The sequence below is a fragment of the Silurus meridionalis genome, chromosome 20 (assembly GCF_014805685.1).
Source record: "Silurus meridionalis isolate SWU-2019-XX chromosome 20, ASM1480568v1, whole genome shotgun sequence".
In the NCBI taxonomy this organism is placed as follows: domain Eukaryota; kingdom Metazoa; phylum Chordata; class Actinopteri; order Siluriformes; family Siluridae; genus Silurus; species Silurus meridionalis.
Window position 1 is genome coordinate 12,492,472 of NC_060903.1, and position 26,302 is coordinate 12,518,773.

The following is a 26,302-nucleotide window of genomic DNA, read 5'->3' on the forward strand; positions in this document are numbered from 1 at the left end:
TCAAAATGTTTAGTCATGTTGAGAGTATGACGGGGCACAGTTTCAGTATTTCCTGATGCACAAGGTGAATTATGAATGCTTTAGTACGTTATTCGATTGTGTACAAGTGTCTGCTTTTTCCTACAATATCAGTTGTTTATGTCATGTTGATCAAAATATATTATACCAGTTTCACCTAAATACTCTTACAGTTTTTCTCAGTTGCTCTGGAGCATTTCTCAAATCATCCTTACTATTTGCAAACCAGTAAGTGCACACATTGAATTTCTTCCAAAAGCCTGCATTTTTCTCAAAATCCTTAATTCATCTCTCAAAAGTAAGAGTTTGTGTAAATGACCATCTCATAGCATCAGAATGAAAAGTCCCTTTGTCATTGTCATTGTTCACAAACAAAATAGTCTTTAGTAATTTTGTCAGTAAAAAGGTGCACAGTTTCAGAATTTCTTGATATAAACTATGGTTTGGATCACAGTGACTGAAAATGCACAAGGCTGAATTTCTTCTGTATGCCATCCATGTATTTCAGCAGCACAAATTCATTTATTTGATTGCATATTTGATTTATATTGATTGCAAGAGACCGGACAGGATTCACACTTTTACTGCACTATACAAGTGTTTGTTTGTTTCTTAGTTGTTCATCCATTTTCAGAATTAAAATTTTTTTCTGCTGCTCTGTCTGTATACACTCTCCAATTCAAGGTTCACAAGATGGTTTAACCATTTTGCATTCAATGACTTTTGCAATGAACTGATGCTGAGATATTTTGGGGGTTAAGACTATTTAGGTGAAACCAGTATAATATATTGATATATATTGATAATAGATTGATCAACATAAACATAAACAACTAATAATTGAGGAAACAGCAGACAATTGTACACGTGTGTGTGTGTGTGTGTGTGTGTGTGTGTGTGTGTGTGTGTTTGTTTGTTTGTTTGTTTAGCATGCCCTGCGGACCATGCAGTTCGACGAGGAGAGTATCAATGAGGTTTTAAGGCTTTTAGCTGGAATTCTGCATCTTGGCAACATCGAATTCGCCACAGCAGGAGGAGCTCAGGTTTCCTCCAAACCAGGTGTGCACTTTTTCCCCCTCTCTTTCTCTTTTTGACATTGTTATTTAACACCTCCTAGCTCATTCTCTCTTTTTGCCTGCCTGCCAGAATATACAATGCTAATATTAATCTTTTTATTTGTATTGACACTTTCAATTACTAGGAATGACTTTGTTGCATTTATTATACTTTATTCTAGGCCAAACAAATCAATAAAAAAAATTGTGTGTGTTTGTGTGTGTGTTTTTAGCTCTTAGCAGTTCCTCAGAACTGTTGGGTTTGGACTGCACACAGTTGGCTGAGGTTCTGACACACAGATCTATGATCCTACGAGGGGAAGAGATCAGCACTCCACTGACTGTTGAGCAGGTGACATGTATACACACACACACACACACACACACACACACACACACACACACACACACACACGCACACAAAATATACACAGTTTTATCTGATCTAACTAATCACACACATACACATGCTTTATTGTTTAGGATTCTAGGATTTATTACAAGAGGGACTTTTTCTCTTAAGGTTCAATCCAATTAATCCTGTGGGTTTGTTAATACTGATGCACTGGAATTTTATTCCTGTGTGTGTGTGTGTGTGTGTGTGTGTGTGTGTGTGTGTGTGTGTGTGTGCACGCTCTAGGCTGTTGATTCTCGGGACTCGATGGCTATGGCCCTCTACTCTCAGTGCTTCACTTGGATCATCCACAAACTCAACAAGCGTATCCATGGCAAGGACGACTTCAAGTCCATCGGCATCCTGGACATTTTCGGCTTCGAGAACTTTGAGGTACCAATCAGTCCTGTACAGACAGCATAATAACAAAGTGTATTCAGAAATTAGTATGACATTGATAACATTTGGATAACTCATATCTGGTACATAGAATTGAGAGACAAGACTTAAACAGATGTGTGATGTTGTTTCTCTGTCGTTCAGGTGAATCGCTTTGAGCAATTCAACATTAATTACGCCAATGAAAAGCTGCAGGAGTATTTCAATAAGCACATATTCTCTCTGGAGCAGCTGGAGTACAACAGGTAGGGGTGTGTGTGTGTGGGGGTGTTTCTGTTTGATGCACTTGTCCTTTATCAGAAAAAAAATGTACTGTAGCTTTTGTAAACTATAGTGGGGGTCTTAGGGTTAGGTTATGGTTATGGTTTGGGTTGGGTTGGGTTTAGGGATAGGGTTTGGGTTTGGGGATAGTGTTAGGGTTGAAGTTGGGTTTAGGGTTTAGGTTTAGGGGTTGGTGTTAGGGTAGGGTTTAGGCTTAGGGGTTGGGTTTAGGGATAGGGGTTGGGGTTAGGATAAGGTTATGTTTAGGGTTGGGTTTAGGAATAGGGGTCGGGTTAGGGTAAGGGTAAAGGTTAAGGTAAGGGTAAGTGTTAGCATTTGTGTAAGGGTTAGGTAAGGGTTAGCATTTGGGTAAGGGTTAACAGTAGGGTAAGGGTTAGAGTAAGAGTTAGAATAAGGGTTAGGTAAGGGTAAGAGTTAGGAAACGGTAATGGCAAGGGTTAGGGTAAGGGTAAGAGTTAGGAAAGGATAAGGGTTAGGGTAAAGGTTTGGGTAAGGGTAAGATTTAGGGTAAAGGTTAGGGTAAGGGTTAGAGTAAGAGTTAGAATAAGGGTTAGGGTAAGGGTAAAGGTTAAGGTAAGGGTAAGTGTTAGCATTTGTGTAAGGGTTAGGGTAAGGGTAAGAGTTAGGGTAAGGGTAAGAGTTAGGGTAAGGGTAAGAGTTACGTAAATGTTAGGGTAGGGGTAAGAGTTACGGTAAAGGTTAGGTAAGGGTTAGGGTAAAGGTTAGGGTAGGGGTAAGAGTTAGGGTAAAGGTTAGGGTAGGGGCAAGAGTTAGGGTAAAGGTTAGGGTAGGGGTAGAGTTAGGGTAAAGGTTAGGGTAGGGGTAAGAGTTAGGGTAAAGGTTAGGGTAGGGGTAAGAGTTAGGGTAAAGGTTAGGGTAGGGGTAAGAGTTAGGGTAAAGGTTAGGGTAGGGGTAAGAGTTAGGCAAAGGTTAGGGTAGGGGTAGAGTTAGGGTAAGGGTCAGGGTAGGGGTAAGAGTTAGGATAAGGGTTAGGTAGGGGTAAGAGTTAGGGTAAATGTTAGGGTAGGGGTAAGAGTTACGGTAAATGTTAGGGTAGGGGTAAGAGTTACGGTAAAGGTTGGGGTAGGGGTAAGAGTTAGGGTAAAGGTTAGGGTAGGGGTAAGAGTTAGGGTAAAGGTTAGGGTAGGGGTAAGCGTTAGGGTAAAGGTTATGGTAAGGGTAAGGGTTAGGGTAAAGTTAGGGTAAGGGTAAGAGTTAGGGTAAAGGTTAGGGTAGGGGTAAGCATTAGGGTAAAGGTTATGGTAAGGGTTAGGGTAAAGGTTAGGGTAAGGGTAAGAGTTAGGGTAAAGGTTAGGGTAAGGGTTAGGGTAAAGGTTGGGTTTAGGGAGACCACTCATTGTGTCCACTCTGTGCCATGTTGGTGATGTAAATATGGCTGCTAGTTGTCCAAGTGTTTTTTATCTATCTATCTATCTATCTATCTATCTATCTATCTATCTATCTATCTATCTATCTATCTATCTATCTATCTATCTATCTATCTATCTATCTATCTATCTATCTATCTATCTATCTATCTAAAAGATCAGTTGCTATCTCCTTAAATTGTTGCAGAAAAATACAGTCTTTTGCAAGGAATCCAATGTATTGTGCTGCTTGTACAAATTGTTTTGAGAAATGCACTGAATGGTTTGCAAATATTAAGGCTGATTTAAGAAATGCTCCAATGCAAATAAAAAAAACTGTAATCAAGCTTTGCTTCCACCCTGCACATTACAATGAGGGTAAGTGCAACTGAAATGCAATATAAGCTGTTTGGTGTCTATTACACAACCAATACTTCCATATTAAATATCCAGAAACAGCTCGCTGGTTGTAATGATATTTTTTGCCAGTGTGAGCAATGATAAATTAAACAAGACGCACTTGAAAAACAACACTGGCCTTCAGTGTGAGCTCAAAAAAGTGCTCCCTACACACTTACACACACAAACGCACACACACACACACACACACACACACACACACACACACACACACACTTATAAAAAAAATTGTTGTGATATAAATTAACAATTGGGTTACATTAATTCAAATAGCATTAAGTCTCATCTTTAAACATTTGGAATGGAAAAAAAATGACATTCATGCAGTACATTGTCAGTTTCCACATTGTCAGAAAAAGTGTCAGCTAAGCTGCTTTACCCATCATGCAACACCCACGATTCCTACACAAGCCAAGTGTGTGTTTTATGAAGCCGTTTTTACACACTTCATTGAATATAATTGATGCATGTTTAGTCCAAGTGTTTGTGTGTATGTGTATGTGTGTGAGACACTCATTGTCATTTTTTATTGTAGAATGGAGGCAATGATTTGATTATCTAGTTGATTGGTTGCTTATGCGCTAAATTAGCTTTATTCCGTGAAAAAATCTGAAGCAAGAAATAGTTTTGGGTTCATAAAAAGGCTTTTCTATTCCAGTAGAACAATTGCCAAACATAAATCACCTGGATTCACAAGTTGCAAGTCGAATGTCCTTTAACTTAAGCTATAATATGTGAAGTATGATGGTGGTTGTTTCATTGGTCCATACATTATACGGACAAAAGTTTGTGGACACCTGACCATAAGATTTGTGCTTTTTGGACATCTTATTCCACGTTTTGTCCCCATTTGCTTTTATGTTAACCTCCACTCTTCTGGAAAGATGTTCCACTGTGTTATTGTGCTTGTGGAGATTTGTGCTTATTTAGCTACATGGTGTGAGTAAAGTCAGACTAATGTGATGTGGTGAGGAGGCCTGGTGTGCAGCCAGCATTCCATTTCATCCCAAAGGTGTTTTATAGGGTTGAGGTCAGAACTCTATAGCAGGCCACTCAAAATCTAACACCATATCTTTGTTCACAGATGCATTGTCATGCTTGAACAGGTTTGGATCTCGTAGTTCAGAAAATGTAATGCTACCACATCCAAGAACATCCTATACAACTGTATACCTCATCTTGTGGTAACAGTTTGGGAAAGAACTAGTCATTACTGAACAGCCTTTTCACCAGTGTGTTTGCTTAACTGGCTCTTTATACATCATGATGCTGACGACAGCATTCCGTGGAATTCAGGTGAAATCAAATTTTTTTAGGTTCAAGTCAAGGTGTCATTGTATCTTAGGCAGAAAACAGGTTTGGGCAAAATCTGTTTCTCCTTAATATTTTGATGGGTTTGGGATATTTTCAGGAAAAAATCTTACTGTATATGTAAACTATCTCTCTGCCATGTGTGGTTCCTTGCTAGTTAGATGTTGGATAACTACATGATATAGTAAATTAGATGTAAGACTAATCACTTTTGTCTTTTAAAGTCTCAGGCCCCTTCAATACAATCAGAAGAAATGTTTTACATGCCACTTTAGCAGAATTTTAAATGTTATTACTTGTGGTGGAAATTAAACCAAAATCAGAATCAGGTTTATATGCCAAGTGTGCTGACACACACAAGAAATCTGGTTCCAGCTGTTGGTGACTCTCAAAAGTACAGACATAAATAACACCATACATTTAGCTTATAGACTATACAAGACAATACAGATAATACAGATTAAATCAGAAAGAGATGCATATTCCCCTATAGGAAAGAGTGCACTTTTTAGATTTATATAGCAGATTTCATTATGTGAATTGTTTTCAGGTTTTTAATCTTGTGTGTGTGTGTGTGTGTGTGTGTGTGTGTGTGTGTGTGTGTGTGTGTGTGTGTGTGTGTGTGTTTGTAGAGAAGGGCTAATTTGGGATGATGTTAACTGGATGGACAATGGAGAGTGTTTGGATCTAATAGAAAAGGTAATCTACATTCACATGCCCTGCTCCATATTCATGAGAACTGGTGCTCTGTAAATGATTATTTTTTTTATACATATATGTGTGTGTGTGTGTGTGTTAAACGTTTGCAGAAACTGGGTCTTTTGGCGCTGATAAATGAGGAAAGCCATTTTCCCAAAGCCACTGATGCTACTTTGCTGGAAAAGCTCCACAGTCAACACTCTGTAAGTATCCTAAGACACACAAACACACACACACACACACACTTACCCATACACACACAAAATTCTACTTTAAATTCCTGTGAAATCTAATCTATTTTTCTTTGTATAGTGCATTTAATATTGGACATCGTCCCAGAGCGGCTGATAATAATTAGGAATATGTAATTAAGTTCTTAAATGATTAAGGTTATACATTTTACCATCCAGACAATAATACATCTTAGATTCTAACATTTTTGTGGAAATGCAGACATCCAGTAGTGCATTAGTGATATGATTGTGTTTTGAATAATATCTGTGTATATTTGATTAGTCCAGCAGGGGGCAGTAGATTAAAATAGAATTGAATGGAGGTTTTTTACTTACAGTTCATTTAAAGGCTATCTCAGTTCAGTCCTCTGCCTCTGGTTATTATTTGTAATTAACTGTAGTTGAACCTCATTCTTCTCTCTCTATGTCTTTTTTGTATCACTCACAGAAAAACACTTTCTACATAAAGCCTCGTGTTGCTGTGCACTACTTTGGAGTGAAGCACTATGCCGGAGAGGTAAGACACACACTAGCCAACATACTCTGTGTATTCAGTATTCAGTGCTGTGCAACAGTTACAGAGCATGTGTGAGTTTCCAAACTGTGTTTCTTGTGGGTTTGGGAACAGAATCATGACCTATGGTCAGTGCCCCTGCGGGCAGTGTCAGTCAAGTACATTGTATTTTCTTGCATCCTTTAGCATTTTTAGTTCATTTAGTCACATCCTCTTTGCTCTGTAGGTGGTGTATGATGTGAGAGGAATCCTGGAGAAAAACCGAGACACTTTCCGAGATGACATCCTCAAATTACTCAGGGATAGCAGGTGTGTGTATATATATGTGTGTGTGTGTGTGTGTGTGTGTGTGTGTGTTTGTGTCTGACTGTCTCATACCATGACACATAACCATAGTTTATGAAAAGCAGCACTTTAATTAACAACTATAACTAGAATATACATTCCCAGCTACACTGCTGCTTATCCTTCAACTTTATTAGCAACAAATAATTAGGAAAAACACGTCTGTATATCATATCATATTTTCCAATTAAAATGTATTACAATTCTTAAAGGTTTATTAATTTGGTAATACTGCATTCATTCAGGAAGTGTACACAGCATGGAAGCTGTTGTCCATCAGTAGAAGATACTGTCTATGAGTTTTTTCAAGGCTGATAATTTACCTGCAAATTGAAACATCATGTTTTTTAGTACCAGTCTCAGTAGCAGATTGAGTATAAACATGTCTGGATCAGCCTCTGTCGGCTCACAGTACACAATTACTGAGTGGAATTGGATAGTGATGTGTAACCCATGGCCCATGGTTATGATGCAATTCATTGTGCCAGATTGAAAGGTTTTTATTTTAGGTTTATTTTGCTTTAATACCTGCAAAGAATTACTGTGTGAGGAATGATGTTTCTTTCAGAGTGAAAGCAAAATAGGAGCTTCAATTAAAAATGAAAGAAAGAAATGAAGAACCAGCTAAGTTCCATTTGTTCCGAATAACTGCTTAATTTCTACCTGAGTAGTCGACATTCCCTTATGTATTAGCAACCCGTCTATGGAAGCCATATTGTGTGTAGGTTTTGAAGGCTGACATACTGTTGTGTTTTTTTTTTTTATTTACTTCATTCAATTTGCCCTTTTATATATTACTATGTGTGTTTACTACATTTTCTTTCTTTCTTTTTCACTCTCTCTCTTTTCTCTTACTTTTCAGTTTGGATTTTGTATATGACCTGTTTGAGAGGATGAGTAGCCGGTGTGGGCAGGACATGATGAAAAGCAGCTCACAGCACCGCAGATCAACAGTCAGCTCCCAGTTTAAGGTGAGAACCGGAAGAAAATTACCATTAAATCGCTCACAGTTGATGTTTATAGACATAGTGGAAAAAGTAATTTGACGGCTATGAACACTTGTAATCACTTTAGAAATGGTTATTCTTTTCCATAAATAGATAGATAGATAGATAGATAGATAGATAGATAGATAGATAGATAGATAGATAGATAGATAGATAGATAGATAGATAAACCTTTTTCATGCTTTTAAGTTATACGTTATTATTATTTTTCCATATATATATATATATATATATATATATATATATATATATATATATATATATATAGAGAATAAGAATCAAGATCATATTAAGTATTGAGACAGTATACATAAAGTAACAGATTTGGTATGTACAGAGTTAAGGACATGATGTGGAAATGCACTGAAGTGTTTTTATGTAAAAATTGTAAATATTGCTGAGAGAAAAAATGGGGGAAAGTGACAGTGCATATGATTGTAAACAGTGGATGTTGATCAATACATATATTCCTCAATGAGTTCATCCTTAACCTGGCTCAGAGCTGAGGTGACTGTCTTTTGCTCAAGGATGATATATGTTATATCAGTGTTATAATTCAATTAAAGCTTCAGAATGTCGCTAATGAGGATAAAATTCAAGTGGAAATTTTTTTTTATTTACTGAAAACCCTTGTAGAAGCCTTTACAATTTACTTTCACCTCACACTTTGGTGTTATTTTCTAAACCAGTGTAGCATGTTAGCAAACCAAACATTTTAGATTTTTATATCACAGTTTATTACTCTTCCTGTATACCATTAGGATAGCATCACAAGTCAGGGTATATAGTCAGTGGGGCAGGATGTGTCCATTCACAAACCATAATCACATTCCTGCTCATTTCACTATGTTAAAGTCTTTCAAAAACGGCTAACACAGTGCTAACACAATGCTAACATGTCTAGTATGCCTCTGTGACTTATATTGTGAGCTAGCATGTTGTACCTTACTAAAAGCATTCTGTTAAGCTAAAAAATGTTGTTAGCTAATTGTAATATTTAAACAGAGCTAAATAAATGATTTACTTTGACTATGTTTCTGTAGCCAAACAATCATTTAATCTTACGCAATTAGTCTATGCGCATATAATCTCACATTATTGATTTCTTCCTACCCAGAATTCTTTACACTCCCTGATGTCTACCCTGAGCACATCCAACCCTTTCTTTGTGCGCTGCATCAAACCCAACAACAAAAAGGTATACATGCAGTCTCCTACACACACCTGCACACAGAGCTTATATGTGTTTAGGGCAGCTGTAACTGTAAATGTCAGAAAAGTAAGGGAAGTAAATGTCAACGGCGCCAAATTTTGAAAAAGCTAAATAATGTTTTATCTCATAATGACAAAACTGCAGATAATTCCCTTTTGCCTCATTGATTTATATTCTCAATATTTAATTTGAGTTTCCATTTTTTGCCACTTGAAAATATTTGCACAATTAAAGAGTTCGATTCTCATGCATGGGATCTTAAATTATTTTTTCGAGTATGGCTCTTCATGACATCATGACAACATGGCAACCGGGGCGAGAGCAAAAGCGCGCCCATCACCATGCTTCATTCTGATACAGAAGTCTGCACAAGACTTGCTCGAGAACAATGTCTCCTAAGAAATGCATTTTTGGATGTAAGGGAAGGAGAAACTTGTTCAGTACTTACCATATAGAGACGTCCTGCTGAAGTCGTTGTTGCCTCTGTAGTTCTTGATGTTCAATTTCAGACTCGGGATCTAATTCTGGATCAAATATTTATGGCTGGATCTGATTGTTAGCCATTGTTCGTTTAAGACTTAAAAGTTTTAGTTCCTGTTTTATCTTTAGCTGTGTATCAGCTTGCAAACGATCGCTACACAAATGTTACTTGTGCTCGCAACTCTTTAGCTCCGCCCACGACACTCCTCCAGGAGCTCGACTCTTTTCCATAGAGAAAGCTGTTTTTTCTTTAATAAATCTGATAAAACTTAAGACTCTTTTCGGAGATATGAAATATGCAGCACTACTCTATAGGTACTCAAACTTACATGGCAGGAACTGTGCATGTTATGTCCCCTTTAAACACCTTCAATCATCTGTGTAACACAATTTATCTTTCATTTTACGATGACTTACTTTGTTTTTCTTTTATATTTATTTACTTACACCACATATTTAAAATGCTTTTTATCGGATGTGTTTTTCCAGAGCAACCTATAGAACCTGCATCTCTCTCTCAATTTCTGTCTGTATGTGTGGGACAGAGAGAGACAGCATGACAGAGACACACACGTTTTTTCAAAAGTAAACAACTGAGCCCCACGCTGCCCAATTTTTACCCACAATCCTCTCTCTGACACCCTCCTAACAACGTGCACAAATTAGCCCAGCATGGGTCTGAGCGCCATGGCAACCAGCAGTGGCTGAAAGAGATCAGAGCTGTGTATTGTGTGAGTGAACTGTGTATGTGTGAGTGTGTGTAAAGAGAGTGAGAGGGGCAGGACTGGTCAGTTAATAACTGACTCTTGTAGAGCTGCACACTTGCTTGCAGGCTGAAATCCAGTGCTGCAGGATGAGAGGAGATCAACTAGATTACGGTACAAGTTTGACTCCGAGAGGATGCAGGTGTGTGTTTGGGGATGATTTAGAAAAATGACCTCGGCGGATGTGTCGTGCGGATGTTTTGATCAGTGGTACAGTAGTGAAATTGCTTTTGAAAGGGTTGCTTTTGTCTGTCGTTTAATTTGGAGCCTGAGGTATTAATTGTTAATTGTTCGTTTTTAATTAAATATGCTTTTTATTGCATCTGTGAATTTGCTTGTTGGAAAATATAGAACCAGCTATGTTGTTATGTGCTGGAATGATGCACTGGAATGTTTCTGCAAGTTAATAGAAAGTGTACCTGGACATCCAAGCGTTATAAGTGAGGTTAATGGGAGAATATTTTAATTTCTGCAGAAGATCAGGATTATATTTGATCTAAGTTCCTTATTATGCATTAGAAATTAGTTTAATTGTTTGATTAGTTACAAGATATCTATGGATGTGAACAGCTCCTGTGCATCACATGCTGTCTAGAATGCTAACGAGTCATCTTTGTGCTGTGGGTGTGTGCTTGCCTTAAATCTTTCTATTGACCATTAGACTTCAGACTAACCTCCACCTCCCCCACCTTACTGACATCAACCCCCATCTACAAACGAACACACACATACACACAAGGAAACACAGACAGATATCATAGCTGACTGCATTGTGACGTATGTCGCATGCATCAGTATGTTAATGACGTTGGAAGTGTGCGTGTGTGTGTGTGTGTGTGTGTGTGTGTGTGTGTGTGTGAGAGAGAGAGTGAGAGATATGTGAGAGAATTTGCTTGTGTATTACATTTGTGTGTGTATATTCTATAGTGAATCCCATCAATGTGAGCTGCCATGGACTCTCACAGAGCTCCATTCATCACACATCTGTCCATCTATGTGTTTTTCCACACTTCATCCTTCCATCTGCAGAGATTGACATTTAGCCGGGGCAAGATTAGTAGCATACAGAGCACTCCGTTTCCGACCTCACGCCCACAGAGGTCGAAGGTCCCTGGAGTGTGGTTGGTGGGGTTCGTACATAAATGAATCAACAATTTTTTTTTCTGTTATACTGGATTTTGGATATGAGGGTTTCAGAAGTTTGAAGAGGAATTATACTTGTTTATGTTGCATAAAAAAAGAAGACGAAAAAGATGAGTGAACTATGTGTGGATTGTTTTGTGTATTAAGAGAGAAGCACAGTATATAAACTCATATCAAACAGCTATGTCTATTGCAGAGGTGCCCAAACGTTTTCATAAGAAGGGCCAAAACTTTAACTTGATTGAGGGCTGTGGGCTTAAAGTAAATGCTGTACTATGCCGAACTTTAGTATATAAAAATTAAACTTGCCCCGACTTACTAACGAGTTCCATTCCGGGAGCACAGTCCATTTTGTACATAAGTCCAACAAAGTGAGGTTTTTTTTACTGCTTTGATACTAATAAACAATGTAAAACATAAAAACACACAAAAAACACTGGTAATAAAATATTTATACTCTTACTCTTATAATAAAAATCACTCCTGCAGTGTTTTCAAATAAGGTCTTATACATAACCAATACATAAAAGCAATCCAGCCATTTGCTTGTAATATCAGTGACCTCTAATGAGAGACATGAAGCTGCACTGTATTTTTTAAAGATTTTCCAAATTAGGTTTCAACTTATTTACAATGTACTCAGGATATTATGTAGGTAAGAGTCGGTTTGGTTCTCAGTTTTCACTTGTTTGAGTTACACATACTTAAAATCTTTTTTTGTGGCTTACAAATATTATTTTACATTGAAAAAAAAAATCTATTAATGATTTGTGGTCTATGGAATACACCATTTGTGTAGTCAGTCATTCATTTTTAAATTCTCTCCATCATTGTATGTCTGCCTCTGTTTATGTGTTTGAGTAAAAACAGCATTTTTTTTTCAGTCTGGATTTTGTGGTTTAGTGCCAGAATACATAAAAATTAAAACCATTTAAGCATAAAACAAATGGAAATATTTTTTATTTTTCCCTTCTTTCAGGTTCCAGATCAGTTTGATCATTCTGTAGTGCTGAACCAGTTGCGCTATTCTGGCATGCTGGAGACAGTGCGAATCCGGCGGGCTGGCTATCCTGTTCGAAGAAACTTCCAGGATTTCTGTACCAGGTTTGTCCCACATTCTAATAGATTTATTATAAAAGATCAATTATTTGAAAACATTTTTTTAAAAAAAACCTTATTGAGGGTTCTCCAACACATTTGGTGGTGTGGTAATTAACAATATCTCATAAACGTAAATACATCCCTCATATTTCAGCAACCATTTTAGTATCTTCTCAAGGGACAAAACTATAAAAATAAAATTAGATATGAGTAGTCAATGTGCAGCTTGTATAGCAGTATAGATTTAGAAAACAACTTAACATACAGCCATTACTGTTCAAATAATTGGCAACAAAAATAAGTACACCCTAAATGAACATGTCAGAACTGTGTCCAAAGTGTCAATATTTTGTGTGAGCACCATTGTTGGATATTAGACACCTGGCGCTTCTCCACCTTCCGCTTGAGGATACACAGGTGCTCAATAGGGTTCAGGTCTGGAGACATACTTGGCCACTTGATCACCTTCATTGTCAGCTTCCTCAGCAAAGCAGCTGTCATCTTGTCAGTGTGTTTAGGGTCATTATCTTATTGGGAAACTGCAAATCGGCCAAGGGAGGGCAACATGTTCTGCTTCAGAATGTCACAGTACATGTTGGAATCCATGTTTCTCTCAATGAATCGCAGCTCCCCAGACCATGATGCTACCACCACCATGCTTGACTGATAGCCAGTTGCTGTGTTGCTGTGTGTGGTGTATGGTCTGAGCACTGTAAAACTGAAACGATTCCTTGACTAGCTAGAGTAGTTCGAATACAAGAATAATCCATCTAGTAATGGATTATTAATCCATTTAACTAGACACGCAGCATTCTGTTACCCAATGGACCATTATTACTGGCTTTTGCCTAAATCCAAGCCTTTCAACATTTCTGCCTACTATTTTTTTCTTTCAATTCTGCCTTTTTTTTCTCGCATTTATCACTTTATTTCTTGCAATTCTGACTTTTATTTCTTGCAAATTCTGACTTGGCAGAAAAAAAGTCAGAATTGTCAGAAATAATGTCAGAATTGCGAGAAAAAGAAGTTGGAATTGTCAGGAACAAAACTCGATATTGTGAGAAAAAAAGCCAGAATTAGGCAAATTTTTTTTTTTGCCCAAAACTGGCTTCTGAAATAATAATAATATTAGGCTGTACAATGTGTTTACTTTTTTTTTTAGTAATCTAAAATGTATTTTTACATTAAAATTATTTTTTTTGTTGTTTATTTAGTTTTTTTATTTTCATAGTTTTTTGTACTTGTATTTTAATGTAATATAACAATTAAATGCATTAAATTAGTTAACATTTATTTTTTACAGATAGTCTTGTATGCAATAAAATTTTTCTAAAAAGCAAATAAGTTACTTCGTTCATTTTAAGAGACTCGTCTTGCTCTTTAATAAAGAAAAAGTCCTTCTTACCCGATTACTCAATTAATTGATGGAATATTCGGTTATTAAAGTAATCAATAGCTACAGCCCTAGACCACTGAAAAGTGAACCTTCCGCTTCTGAAACTTCTAAAGCAATGCTGCAGCTCTCATGCGTCTTTTTTTTTATCTTTTTTTCTTCTGCACCTGATGCACAGCACAATCTCAGCTTATTAGATGGACTCTTGCGAGGTTCCGAGTGAAAACCCGTCTTGGAAAACCTCTGTATGACCCTGGCCACTGTACTGTAGCTCAGTTTCATGGAGTTACTGATCAGTTTATAGCCTCAGTCAACAATTTTTATTCTGAAATCCTCAGAGACTCTTTATCGTGAGGTGCCATGTTGAACATCCAGTGTTCATTTTGAGAGAATTGTACCCAAAGCACCAATTTTTTTTATTCTAATACAAGATACACAAATTTGTCCTGTCAAGTTACCAAAAACATGAACATGATGAATAGGACGTGGCTTTGCATGATTAGACGACGTACAGCTGTTATCACTTAGGGTGTACTATTTAGGGCAGTTATTTAGACAATAATGTCTGTATGATGAGATATTAATAGAGCACAGTAAATCTGTACTGCTACACAAGCTGCACAATGACTACTCTAAAATATATCCAAGTTTCATTTCTATACTATTGTCCATTGAGAAGATGCGTAAGAAGGTAGCTGAACTGTGAGGGGGTGTACTCACTTTTGTAAGATATTGTAATATTATAACTACTCAATATGTGTATATACATATATATGGTATGCGGTAGGTCATTAAAGGTTATTTAAAAAAGCTTTCCAGTCAGGAGGTAATCTGATCACAGCACCATTAAGCTACCACTGTTGGGCCCTTAAATAAGGCCCCTCACCTGCTTAACTAAAACTGCTGAAACTGCAAATAGTCTGGATAATGACATGTGATCAATGCCATAAATGTTTATCATAGTGAAGCGGATTTGAATGTTAATGGTAATGTACTTTAGCATAAATAAATGTTCCTGTTTTTCTGTTTAATTGATTATTTATTTATTAAAATCATCCGATTTTAAAATTTTGGGCGCACCTTTATTGTTTTTGTGTTGTTGTTTTTTTAAATCAGGTACTATGTGTTGATGAGAAGTCTGGCGAAGTGTAATGACCCCAAGGAGGCGTGTCTCCAGGTGCTCCGCCTCTACGACAGCAGTCGTGAAGAATGGCAGCTGGGAAAGACGAGGGTAAGAAAGCCTCCTTTAGTTACTTCTTCCTAATGTTTTACAGCATTGTATTAATGATGATGAAAAACTCCTTCATTGTTCTTATAAGTTCAGTTTGTCCTGCACATCTTGATTTGCGCTGGTAGGTTTTCCTGAGGGAGAGTCTGGAGCTGCGATTGGAAAAGAAGCGAGAGGAGGAAGTGCTTCAGGCTGCAGCCATTATACAGGCTTACCTTTTGGGTTACAGAGCAAGGTAAACATTAATGAGCACATATACACATAGATCCTAGTTTCAGTGTATGCTATATATTACTCTATCTTGCCATGGCTTGGGTCCACTTGTCCTCTCACAGGAAAAGCTCACTGCAAAAACACTCAAATGTTATAATGCCTTATTCAATGCCTTTATTCACAGTGCATGGTGATGAATATGAGACTGTGAGTATGAGTCTTTACTGTCACCTCCATAGCTGTTAAGTGTAAAGGTATTCTTTATTTAAAAGGTATAGAAACCTTACAGCAAAACTTATTGCAAGCAGTGGTGGACAGTAAGGAAGTCATATAATTTGTTACTGTACTTAAGTAGCTTTTTCACTTATCTGTACCTTACTGAAATATTTCCATTAGGGGAGACTTTTACTTTAACTTTACTAAGTTTCAAAGTCAAATATCACTTTTTACTCAACTACATTTTGAGAAATCACTCGTTCCTTTTTATTTATAAGCGGATAAAAACTGGTCAAGCACACAGCAAGGCACCAATCAGAGTGGAGTAATTTTTGAACTTGTTTTGATTGCCGACTGATGGGATCTACTAACGAACAAACATACAGTTCAGCATTGGGCCAAAAGCAAGCAAAACATTTTGAGAGAAATAGTACATATAAACCTTAAACCGAAACTGCTCCGAAACTCTCAAATCCTGTTATTTCATTTGATTCTAAAGGAAATTGTTTAGTTTTAAGGTATGTGGCTGATGTAAATTTTAACAGATATCATTTAGTTTTTGAGTAATTAATATAATTTTATAGGTTGCTGTTCTAGAAGTAACATTTTAGTCTTTTCACATAAACTGAGGTGATTAAGCAAAGAATCTTGTGACAAAACCGATAATAGGAAAATTATAGCCATTAAAAATGATAGTTCTTAGTTCAAAGTAAATAATTTTAGATAAAGTAAAACCTAATATTATAAAGAGCCGGCGGATTGATTGCAAAAAGTAATTGGTTACGTCATTGTCAATTAAAATATAATTAAGTAAAAAGTACCGGTAGTCCAAGAATTATGATGGTTTTCGATCTTACGATGACGATGGTAATACAAAAAAAAGGACAAATATTGACATTTTTGCGCTGTATTTTAATTTTTTAACGATAGTTTGGGACGCTGCCAGGATGTGCGCATCTTCCGCCTTGTGGGACGCTTTACTCTTGGGAGTGATCGACAGAGTTTAGATGTTTCTGTGTATTTCTTTTTTTGTGTTTTGATATTTCAAAGCATATTTTTAGCTCCTTTTTATCTTAAGACTCCTGGTTAGGCTGGGCCATGTCTCCACTTGTCTCAAAATTGTTTAAGTTACGATGAAACGTATCTCCATTGTAACTTCTACCTGTATATGTATTGAATCATAAATGTCTTTATGTAGAAGGTAAAAGTTGCTTATCTTTGATACTCAGTAAAACTAGAAAGCAGACTAATTACTTAAGTACTGTAACGAAGTACATTTATTCACATACTTTACACTATATGTCACCTCTTTGTAGCAACTTCTAAAGTTCTGTTTTCTCTTTGCGGCCTGTAGGAGGCAGTACAAGCAGCTTCTTCAGTGTGTGCTCGTGATCCAGAAGAACTGGAGAGCACTTTTCTGGCGCAGACGCTACTTGATGCTCCGCTGGGCCTCCATCACACTCCAAAAGAGAGTTCGAGGTCGAAGGGCACGCCAGCTCTACACACAGCTGCTTGAGGAGAAGAAGAGGAGGATGGAGGAAGAGCGGAGACAAAGAGAAGAGGAGGAGGAGCGAGAGAGGTGGGCAGGGCATTCTGGAGGAGCTGTGCTAAGAGTTATTAAGACTTTCTACACACTTAATAAGAGTGGGTTGGACAGTTCGTGTGTAGGGGGTTTTGTCATTGAGCAATCGTTTTTCAAAACCTGAGTAATTGTGTAGTAATAGGAAAAAGATTGGGGTTGTTCCTGGGTTCCAGAGATATGCACCGTTGTTGACTATAAATAATACAGACAATTAATTAAGTAAAAAAAGTGAAATGCAATAATGTTTGCTACCAGTGTTGTAAAACACATTCAGGGTTTAAATTATGACCCAATGACCTTCACTGTTCTTTGAATTGAACTAGAGTTTGTGTTTGGCTCTTTATGTTTAGAGAGAGACAGAGACTGGAGATGGAGCAGAAGGCCCGTGAGGTGAGTCTCTTATGTTACATTGGAAAATAATGGTTCTAGTTCATTTACCCCACTTCTAATTATGCAGTGTCCCCCGAGTTCCGCAAATCCGCAAATTTTGGACTTACCTCTGCAGTTCCTCGACTGAGCGACCACCTCCCAAAATGTTAGCTCTTGTTCTTACATTTATATTTATAGCATTTGCAGATGCAGAGCAACTTACAACTGTGTTATTTATACAACTGAGCAGGTGAGGGTTAAGGGCCTTGCTCAAGGGCCCAACAGTGGCAGCTTGGTGGGTGTGTTATTTGAACTCACAACTTTCGGATCAATTTTAACCACTGCGCTCCCACCTGCTTTTGATTCTTCCGGAAGTTCAAAACTCATTCTATGTTGATGGAGAAAAGGCGAAAGGTTACAGGTTTTGTTTAAAAGTTAGTATAATAATTGCTTATTCATTCAAATGACAATGGTAAAAACGTGCAAAAAAAAACAAATTTCGGCTTCTTCCTTTAGGGGTCGCCACCGTGGATCATCCATCTCCAACTACCTGCATGTCTTCACTCACCACATCCATAAACCTCCTCTTTGGCATTCCTCTTTTTCCTCCCTCCTGGTGGCTTCATTCTCAACATTCCCACTGCACATGTCCAAACCATCTCAATCTCACCTCCCTCATCTTGTCTCCAAAATGTTCTACATGGGCTGTCCCTTTAATAAACTCATTTAACTAATCCTGTCCATCCTTATAACTCCCAACGAAAACCTTAACATCTTCAGCTCTGCTACCTCCAGCTCCACCTCCTATCTTTTACTCAATGCCAGTGTCTCTTAACCATATAACATTGCATGTCTCACCACAGTCCTATAAACTTTCCCTTTCACTCTTGTAGATACTCTTCTATCACAAATCACTCCTGACACTCTTCTCCACCCACTCCACCCTGGCTGCACTCTTTTCTTCACTTCTCTAACACACTCTCCATTACTTTGCACTGTTGTACAGGAAACTAAACTCCTCCACTTTCACCACCTCTTCTCCATGCAACTGCACCACTCTATTGCAAAAAAACATTCAGTTTAATTTGTCTTGTTTATTTTTTTTGGCTTTCCTTCCTTTGGCTATGGTTGTTGTAATTATGTTGAAGCTTGCCGGTGGTTTTGTGTGTGGAGTTCACAGGTATTTGAATGGCCACACTGTTAACCAACTTGACACTTCTTCTGTGGAAGTGGTGGCTCAGTGGTTAAGGCTCTGAGTTACTGATCGGAAGTTTGGGGGTTCAAGCCCTGGTATTGCCAAGCTGCCACTTTTGGGTCACTTGAGCAATGCCCTTAACCCTCTATGCACCATGAGTGCTGCAACATGGTTGACCCTATGCCCTGACTCCAGCTTCCTTACATCACTGGGACATGCAAAGAAAGAATTATACTGTGATGTAAAGTACACATGACTAGTACAAAGCACCATTCTTTCTTTACTTCCTATTAAGGATATTGTTTCAATGGCATGAAAAACTGTGGTATCTCAGTATCACATTTGTATCATAAGAGGAAAGATGGAATCCTGAATTATTTATTTGTTATCCAAACTTTCACAGGCGGAAGAGGCACTAAGAGTGGAGGAGGCTCTGAGAATTGAGAGAGAGATGAAGGCTGTGGAAAATAATCCGGAGCCGGCATCTGTTTTGGCCGAGAGCGAGCATTTAGAGAACCCACTGGAGGATGAAGTTTTCGAGGAAGAAGCCCGTCCAAATGAGGCTTCACAAGTGGAGGAGATTCTACGTCTGGAGCGGGAGATTGAGGGTCTGCGTAGGCAGAAAGAGACACGAGAACAGACTCTGACCGCACAATCCCTGGCACGTCTGCAGCACCTTCGCGACCAGGAGTTGCTCCGACTGGAGGAAGAGGCCTGCAAGGCAGCACAGCAGTTCCTCTCGTCGCTCAACTTCCACGAGATCGATGAGTGTGTGCGCAACATCGAGAGCACCATGGTGCCGCAGGATTGCTCCGAAGAAGCCGACCAAGAGAGGAGGAGAGCTGGGGATGACGAGGAGGTGGATGAAGGATTGGGAGGGGATGAGGAAGGCTTTAAAGACTCGCCGAATCCCAGTGAGCACGGCCACTCCGATGGCCAGCGCACCAGCGGGATCCGCACCAGCGACGACTCGTCTGAGGAGGACCCCTATGCCAATGATCGCGTGGCTCCGCCTCCAGCCAAACCTACAAACATGCCATCACTCTATCATGGATTAGCCTGTAACAGCTACACCACCTATTGTGGGGAAGAGCAGGAAGAGGAACTGATTCCACCAGACGACGACTCCGATTACGATGCAGATGAGTATGATGAAGGTGGCATTGTCCTGCCTCCTAGCATGTCTCTGTCGGTGCTCCAGACTGCCAGCTATTCACGTGACCAGCGGAGCTCCATGGCGACAAGCACCAGTGCAAGCTCGGGGGCGTACAGGTTCAGTTCTGAGGGAGCCCAATCATCGGTTAGTCTCACATACGTGTATGTAATCATTTACATGTACACACACAGACTTCCTGGTATCAGAGGTTACATGGTGTTTGTGTGGTACTGTAGACAAATACTACTGTCCTTTGTAGTTTATACACAAAAACTCATTCCTATAACTTTGTTTAATTTTTCAACTTACTGAGTGAAGTTCCGTCAATAAAACGATTTAAGACAGACAACCAGATAATAAACCGAAACTCTCTCTCCCTTCATTCCCTCAGTTTGATGACAGCGAGGATGACTTTGACAGATTTGATACAGATGACGAATCGTCTTATCGCAGAGATTCTGTCTACAGCTGTGTCACTCTGCCATACTTTCACAGCTTCCTCTATATCAAAGGTACAAAGCAGTCATCTTTAAACACTCCTCCTGTCTTCTCTTTTCTCTTTTGTGTTGCTTAACTGGTGTAAATGTGTTCTGCACTGCAGGTGGTCTGCTGAACTCATGGAAGCGCCGCTGGTGTGTGTTGAAGGATGAGACGTTCCTGTGGTTCCGGAGCAGACAGGAGGCTCTGAAGCAGGGCTGGCTGCTTAAAAAGGGTGGAGGCTTGTCCACACTCTCGCGTCGCAACTGGAAACGCCGCTGGTTTGTCCTGCGCCAGAGCAAACTCATCTATTACGACAATGATGCCGAGGAGAGGATGAAGGGCATGCTGGACATGCATGAAGCGAAGTAAGGGCACGCTTCAAAGGTCTTACAATGAGAGTCCTAATTTACTGTGTGTAATAAACAACACCAGAGGCTGTGTGGAAAAGGATGGATTAGGACACAGTCCGAGTTACACACAGTGTGTAAAGGGCTTCAGAAAATAGTGCAGGAAATCAGTAAGGGTTTAAAGCACAATACAAGGACATACAATGTGAGTGAGGGCAATGCAGATTGTAGATTGGTGACCTTGTAGTGAATAAAATATAAAAGCACAGTTCTTAGTACAAATGCAGTATTGAGTAAAAGGGATCTGTAAGGTTGTACAAAAGGGTTGTACGGATTAAATTAGAGTCTAGAAAGGCACTACAGTTAAGAAAAATGACCTGGAAAAGCTGCTAAAATATATTGCATGAAATTACAGAGGGACTTTTCACAATTCTTAGCATAATAAGGAAACAATGGGGTATAAATATACACTAACATTTCGGCACTCGTCGTCTTCGGAACTCGTAAATTCTTCATCACGTCATTATAACCAAAATGTTTCGCCGCATGCTTAGAGCTCGACACAGACTCTCGCTAATGAAACTCGGGTGCATTTCAGTCTCATGACTGCATGACGAATCTCATGTTAGCTTGAGTAAAAGTGCCATAGAGTGCCTTTTAAAGCATTCTTTTTTGTGCTTCCTGTGCATTTTAAGCCTAAATCATGGGTCCCACAGTGGTAAAAATGCTACCAAAAAGCCTGGAAAGCATAGCAATAAAAAGGTTTTTATCAACTTTATATCAAAAGTTTTTTACAGAGGGACAAAAGAAGAAATTAAGAAAAAAAAATGAGAACTGTTGTAAACTTTTTTATAGCGAAGGCCAGAAGACTTGGGTATCTTTCAGCAGTAGTCTTTATTGCACGTCAGAGCGCACTGCTTCGGCGCTGCAGTCAAGTCCAACTTTTAGAACTTAGCATTGTGGTTTTATGAAGTTTTCAGGGTGGGGCAGTCCCTCTGAAGGAGAACAAAGCACTCAGGTGATAAGTAAAAACAAAACATGCACTAAAAGGTCCACACAGCTTTGGCATTCTCTCAGGTCATTGGTTAAATCATGAGCAAATGGTCACCAAAACAGCAGGATACCTTATGTATCATACAAAGGAGCATAACGAACTGGCAAACCTTCCTCCAGCACAGCAGTTTTCACATCATCATGTAAATTATGCAGTTACTTCATTTCAAATCAAATAAAATACAATTTTATATGTCACATACACATACATACAGGGTACGACATGCAGTGAAATGCTTATTACGACGGTCCGGCATGAGGGAATAGGATGGGGAGAAAAATATTACAAAGAAAAAGAAGACTGATAAATAAAGTATAAAAACTGTATAAAATAAAATATAAGAATATATTAGATATAAAGATAGATATATACGTGAGAGAAAAAGATGTATATACAAAAAATGCTTATGCTCATTTGTCTTCTAAATATGTATAACGTGTATATATGTATATATACATGTACATTTCACAATACAGAAGAATAAAATAAAACAATTATTTAAAAATTACATTCCCACAAAACCATTGCAACCACTTTAAAGTGACATTAAATGTTATTTTGTATACAGTTTCTGATTACAGGATTGATTTGTACGCCTGTCAAAAACATCACTGTACAATTTACCAAGTAACATTTGATAATTGTTGGAACCTTCATGCATTTTCTCGATTCTTTATACAGTACAGAACTGCATTAAAAAAAAAGGACTTTGATACTCGTTAGTTTTGGCACAAGTTACCGATGAGACCCGAATTATTACTGTATCAAGCTTTGCTACTGTAACAAATTTATCCTGTTATGAAACAAAGCAAATGGACTTGGACATTTCCCAGTCGTTTTAAGATTTTGAGTTAACAAAAACACAGTTAAATACAGAATACAACTTGCTGTGAAATGTTATTTGTAAAATATGCTTGCTCATGTTTGCACAAATTCACTATTTTTTGCCTTTTTTTCAGTATTGCCTTTATCAACTGTTTGCTGTGATTGCTGCCCTTCTCTGATTTGTGTCATTTTCATATTGTACAAAATCTTTCATTTTGCAGCATTTTTAATGGTTCAAGATAAATGAATAAATGACTTTACCGTCTGTCCAACACTCAAACTTCTAAATAGAAAATAGTTTTTCACAAATCCGGCCTAGTGAACTCTCGAACTAGAAGCACTACATCGACATAGGGTCTTTTGTTATAACTGCAAACAAAGCACATATAATAAGACATGTAAGAGACAGTCTATAATGCCTCCCTTTCTTGTTTTCTCTTGTGTGTCTTGCTTTATTAGTCAGATCATTGATAACACTGGGAAGGAGAACGGGATAGATATTGTGATGCCAGAAAGAACATATCATCTTATAGCGGATAGCGCAGAGGATGCCAGGTAAGAGCATATGTGTGTGTGTGTGTGAATGTACATCAATGTGGTCTGTTTCTTTTATTAGATAGCTCCTACATGCTAGTTTCTAATATTGTAAGTAAGTGTGTGTGTGTGTGTGTGTGTGTGTGTGTGTGTGTGTGTGTGTGTGTGTGTGTGTGTGTGTGGTTTTGGCATATAAGGATGTTTATTTGCCATGTTTGAATACAGTTTTGTCAATCAGTTATATGTAATGCAGTCATTAGTTATTAGTCTGTTTGTCTCTGGCTGCACAAATTATTTAGTCCTTATCAAAACCTATTTATTTTTCATTGATTCTAATGACAGTTTTAAAAAAAAATCCTTAAGAATAAAAAGCTTTTTCATTTGAAGTCCAGATGAATGATAAATTTAAATCGTGAGGTAGAATCATAAATGGGAAGTGGTAGCTTATCGGTTAAGGCATTGGACTATGGATCAGAGGGTCACGAGTTCAGATTCTGGCCTCACCAAGCTCCCAATCCTGGGCCCCTGATCAAGGCCCTTAACTGCTCAGTTGTATGAATGAGACAAATAAGAGTTGCTCTGGATACAGGCATCTGCCATATTCCGTTAATGAAACCCATTAATAGACATCTAGGTCAAAGCTAGGTCAGATATTAGAATGTGAAACCAAGGAAAACATCAAAAACTGAAATCTAAGCACAGAAGAAAATCTTTGAGTGCCCATTTTATACCATGCTCACATCTAAGAATGTGATAGATAGTGACCTTCCATACAAAGTCCCTCTGAACTCATCCACATTTGGTAGAGCTATAATCTAAACCAGAGATTAACAGTACTGAGATTATACATTATAAATCTATAATATTTATAATAATCTTATGTAAGCTTATTATTAATATACCTGTTCCTGGAAGAGTCTGTTAGAGCACCTAAACAAGCAACATGATAAAGACCAAGCATCTATCAATGTATCTGAGTAACTGTTTCTCTGCATGCACCATAGCCACTGGTTCAGTGTGTTGAGCCAGGTACACACTTCTACTGAACAGGAAATCAGAGAGATGCATGATGAACAGGCCAACCCACAGAATGCTGTGGTGAGTACATAATACACACATACACCACAAGCAGTGTACCCACAGACACACCCAGATCATATGTAACTACTAATATTTGATAATAAAATATGCCTTTTTAATATAAATAAATCCATTTATATCAACCTTCATGAGAGTAAAAACATCTAACATGTGTTTGTTGCTTTTAACTTTCCGTTGTCTAATAGAGATGCGATTTCCTTTTCTTTTTCTTTATAGGGTACATTAGATGTAGGTATGATTGACTCAGTGTGTGCCTCAGACAATCCAGAGAGGTATACACACACACACACACACACACACACACACACACACACATACATTTTTTATTAAATGCTATTCCTACACATAAAACTAACTATACAACCAAAATATAAACCTTTCTTTTTTTAGGCCTTTAACTTAAACATTTTATTTATTTATTTATTTAATATATAAAAGCTGCAGTTTTGCAAAAGAACAATAAACTGACCCACATCTTTAGAAATAACAGATACTCCTTTTCCTATATTTTGGGACATTCCCACATATAAAATCCCTGAACACACTTTTTTATACATATATTTATGTTTTTTTTCAATATTTAGATGGTATTTCACATCTAAACAATGCTACCTACATCTTGTAATGCTAATACACCTATACCCAGCCCTTAATAACCAAAAGGACATTTAATTTTGTACATTTAACAAGATAGGTATAATGATGTAATAAATGTAAGATTATTATATTTTTTATATCTCCTGTTATACACTTAATTTCACGTCTTTTTTTTTTTTTGCCTATTCTCATCTTTTTTTCTTTGTCAAACTCTTTTTTACTTACCCATTACCATCCTCCTGTTCTATCCTCGACCATCTTTCTCTTCTCTCTCTCTTTTTTCTATCCCTAGGCCGAACTCATTTGTGATCATCACAGCTCACCGTGTGCTGCACTGCAATGCTGAGACTCCAGAGGAGATGCACCACTGGATCGCCCTCCTGCAGCGCTCTAAAGGAGACACACGAGTCCAAGGCCAAGAATTCATTATAAGAGGTGGGCCATGAAGTCACAAGAAAATATATGGGTCACAACAAATGTACAATTTAATAATCATGCAGTCCAAAAACACCAGTGAAGTAGTTCATCTGTTTTGTTCTGTTTTACTTTATCTAACTGCTGCAAATCAAATGTCATTTTGGTCATTTTAGAAAAGACTGCTGACTGGCACAACTTGTGTCCACATATTACTTAGTAATATACACTATATGGACAAAGGTATAGGGACACCCGACTTTCCCAGCCATGTGTGGTTCTTTCTCAAACTGTTATCGCAAAACTGAAGGCACGCTATTATGTCGTTGGATGCAGTAGCATGAAATTATCCCTTCACTTGAACTAGGAGACCCAAACCTGTTCCAGCATGACTATACCCCTTTCCTGAACATACGCTTTGACTGGGTTGGAATGAAAGATCTTCTTTAGAGCTCTGACCTCTAACCTACTGTACACCTTTGGGATGAATTGGAACACTGACTGCACCCCAGGCCTCCTCAACCTCACCTACAGCAGTACCTGACTTTACTGACACCCTTGTGTCTGAATGAGCACAAATCTCCACAAGCGCACACTAAAATCTAATGGAACATCTTCCAGAAGAGTGGAGGGAATTTGGAAGCAAATTGAACTCAATGTGGAATGCGATGCTCAAAAAGCAGTACACAATATTCACGTTTTTTTTAGCATTTTCATGCTTGTGCAAAACAAATGTTATTTCCGTTAAAGAGTGAGTAGCTACAGTGACACTTCGCTAACTCTAGTTTTTTTTATACCCTGGGCATTTTTGTTTTCAAGTTTTATAATAATAAAAAAAAAATGTTAGGTGGAG

At 38.1% G+C, this 26,302-nt stretch overlaps 1 protein-coding gene across 1 annotated transcript in view; it reads left to right on the plus strand.

Annotated features, from left to right (window-relative positions):
• myo10 (myosin X) overlaps positions 1-26,302 on the plus strand; it is an 80,893-nt gene that overhangs the window by 45,682 nt on the left and 8,909 nt on the right. Inside the window, exons 10-31 of the mRNA XM_046876193.1 lie at positions 948-1,077; positions 1,307-1,425; positions 1,714-1,860; positions 2,011-2,111; positions 5,879-5,945; positions 6,056-6,148; positions 6,627-6,695; positions 6,919-7,001; positions 7,900-8,008; positions 9,162-9,242; positions 12,624-12,748; positions 15,255-15,369; positions 15,495-15,601; positions 17,150-17,374; positions 17,728-17,767; positions 19,345-20,241; positions 20,489-20,609; positions 20,699-20,942; positions 23,263-23,358; positions 24,342-24,435; positions 24,655-24,710; positions 25,328-25,470. Of these exons, the coding sequence (XP_046732149.1) occupies positions 948-1,077; positions 1,307-1,425; positions 1,714-1,860; positions 2,011-2,111; positions 5,879-5,945; positions 6,056-6,148; positions 6,627-6,695; positions 6,919-7,001; positions 7,900-8,008; positions 9,162-9,242; positions 12,624-12,748; positions 15,255-15,369; positions 15,495-15,601; positions 17,150-17,374; positions 17,728-17,767; positions 19,345-20,241; positions 20,489-20,609; positions 20,699-20,942; positions 23,263-23,358; positions 24,342-24,435; positions 24,655-24,710; positions 25,328-25,470 (3,262 nt within the window). The remainder of the gene's footprint in view (positions 1-947; positions 1,078-1,306; positions 1,426-1,713; positions 1,861-2,010; positions 2,112-5,878; positions 5,946-6,055; positions 6,149-6,626; positions 6,696-6,918; positions 7,002-7,899; positions 8,009-9,161; positions 9,243-12,623; positions 12,749-15,254; positions 15,370-15,494; positions 15,602-17,149; positions 17,375-17,727; positions 17,768-19,344; positions 20,242-20,488; positions 20,610-20,698; positions 20,943-23,262; positions 23,359-24,341; positions 24,436-24,654; positions 24,711-25,327; positions 25,471-26,302) is intronic.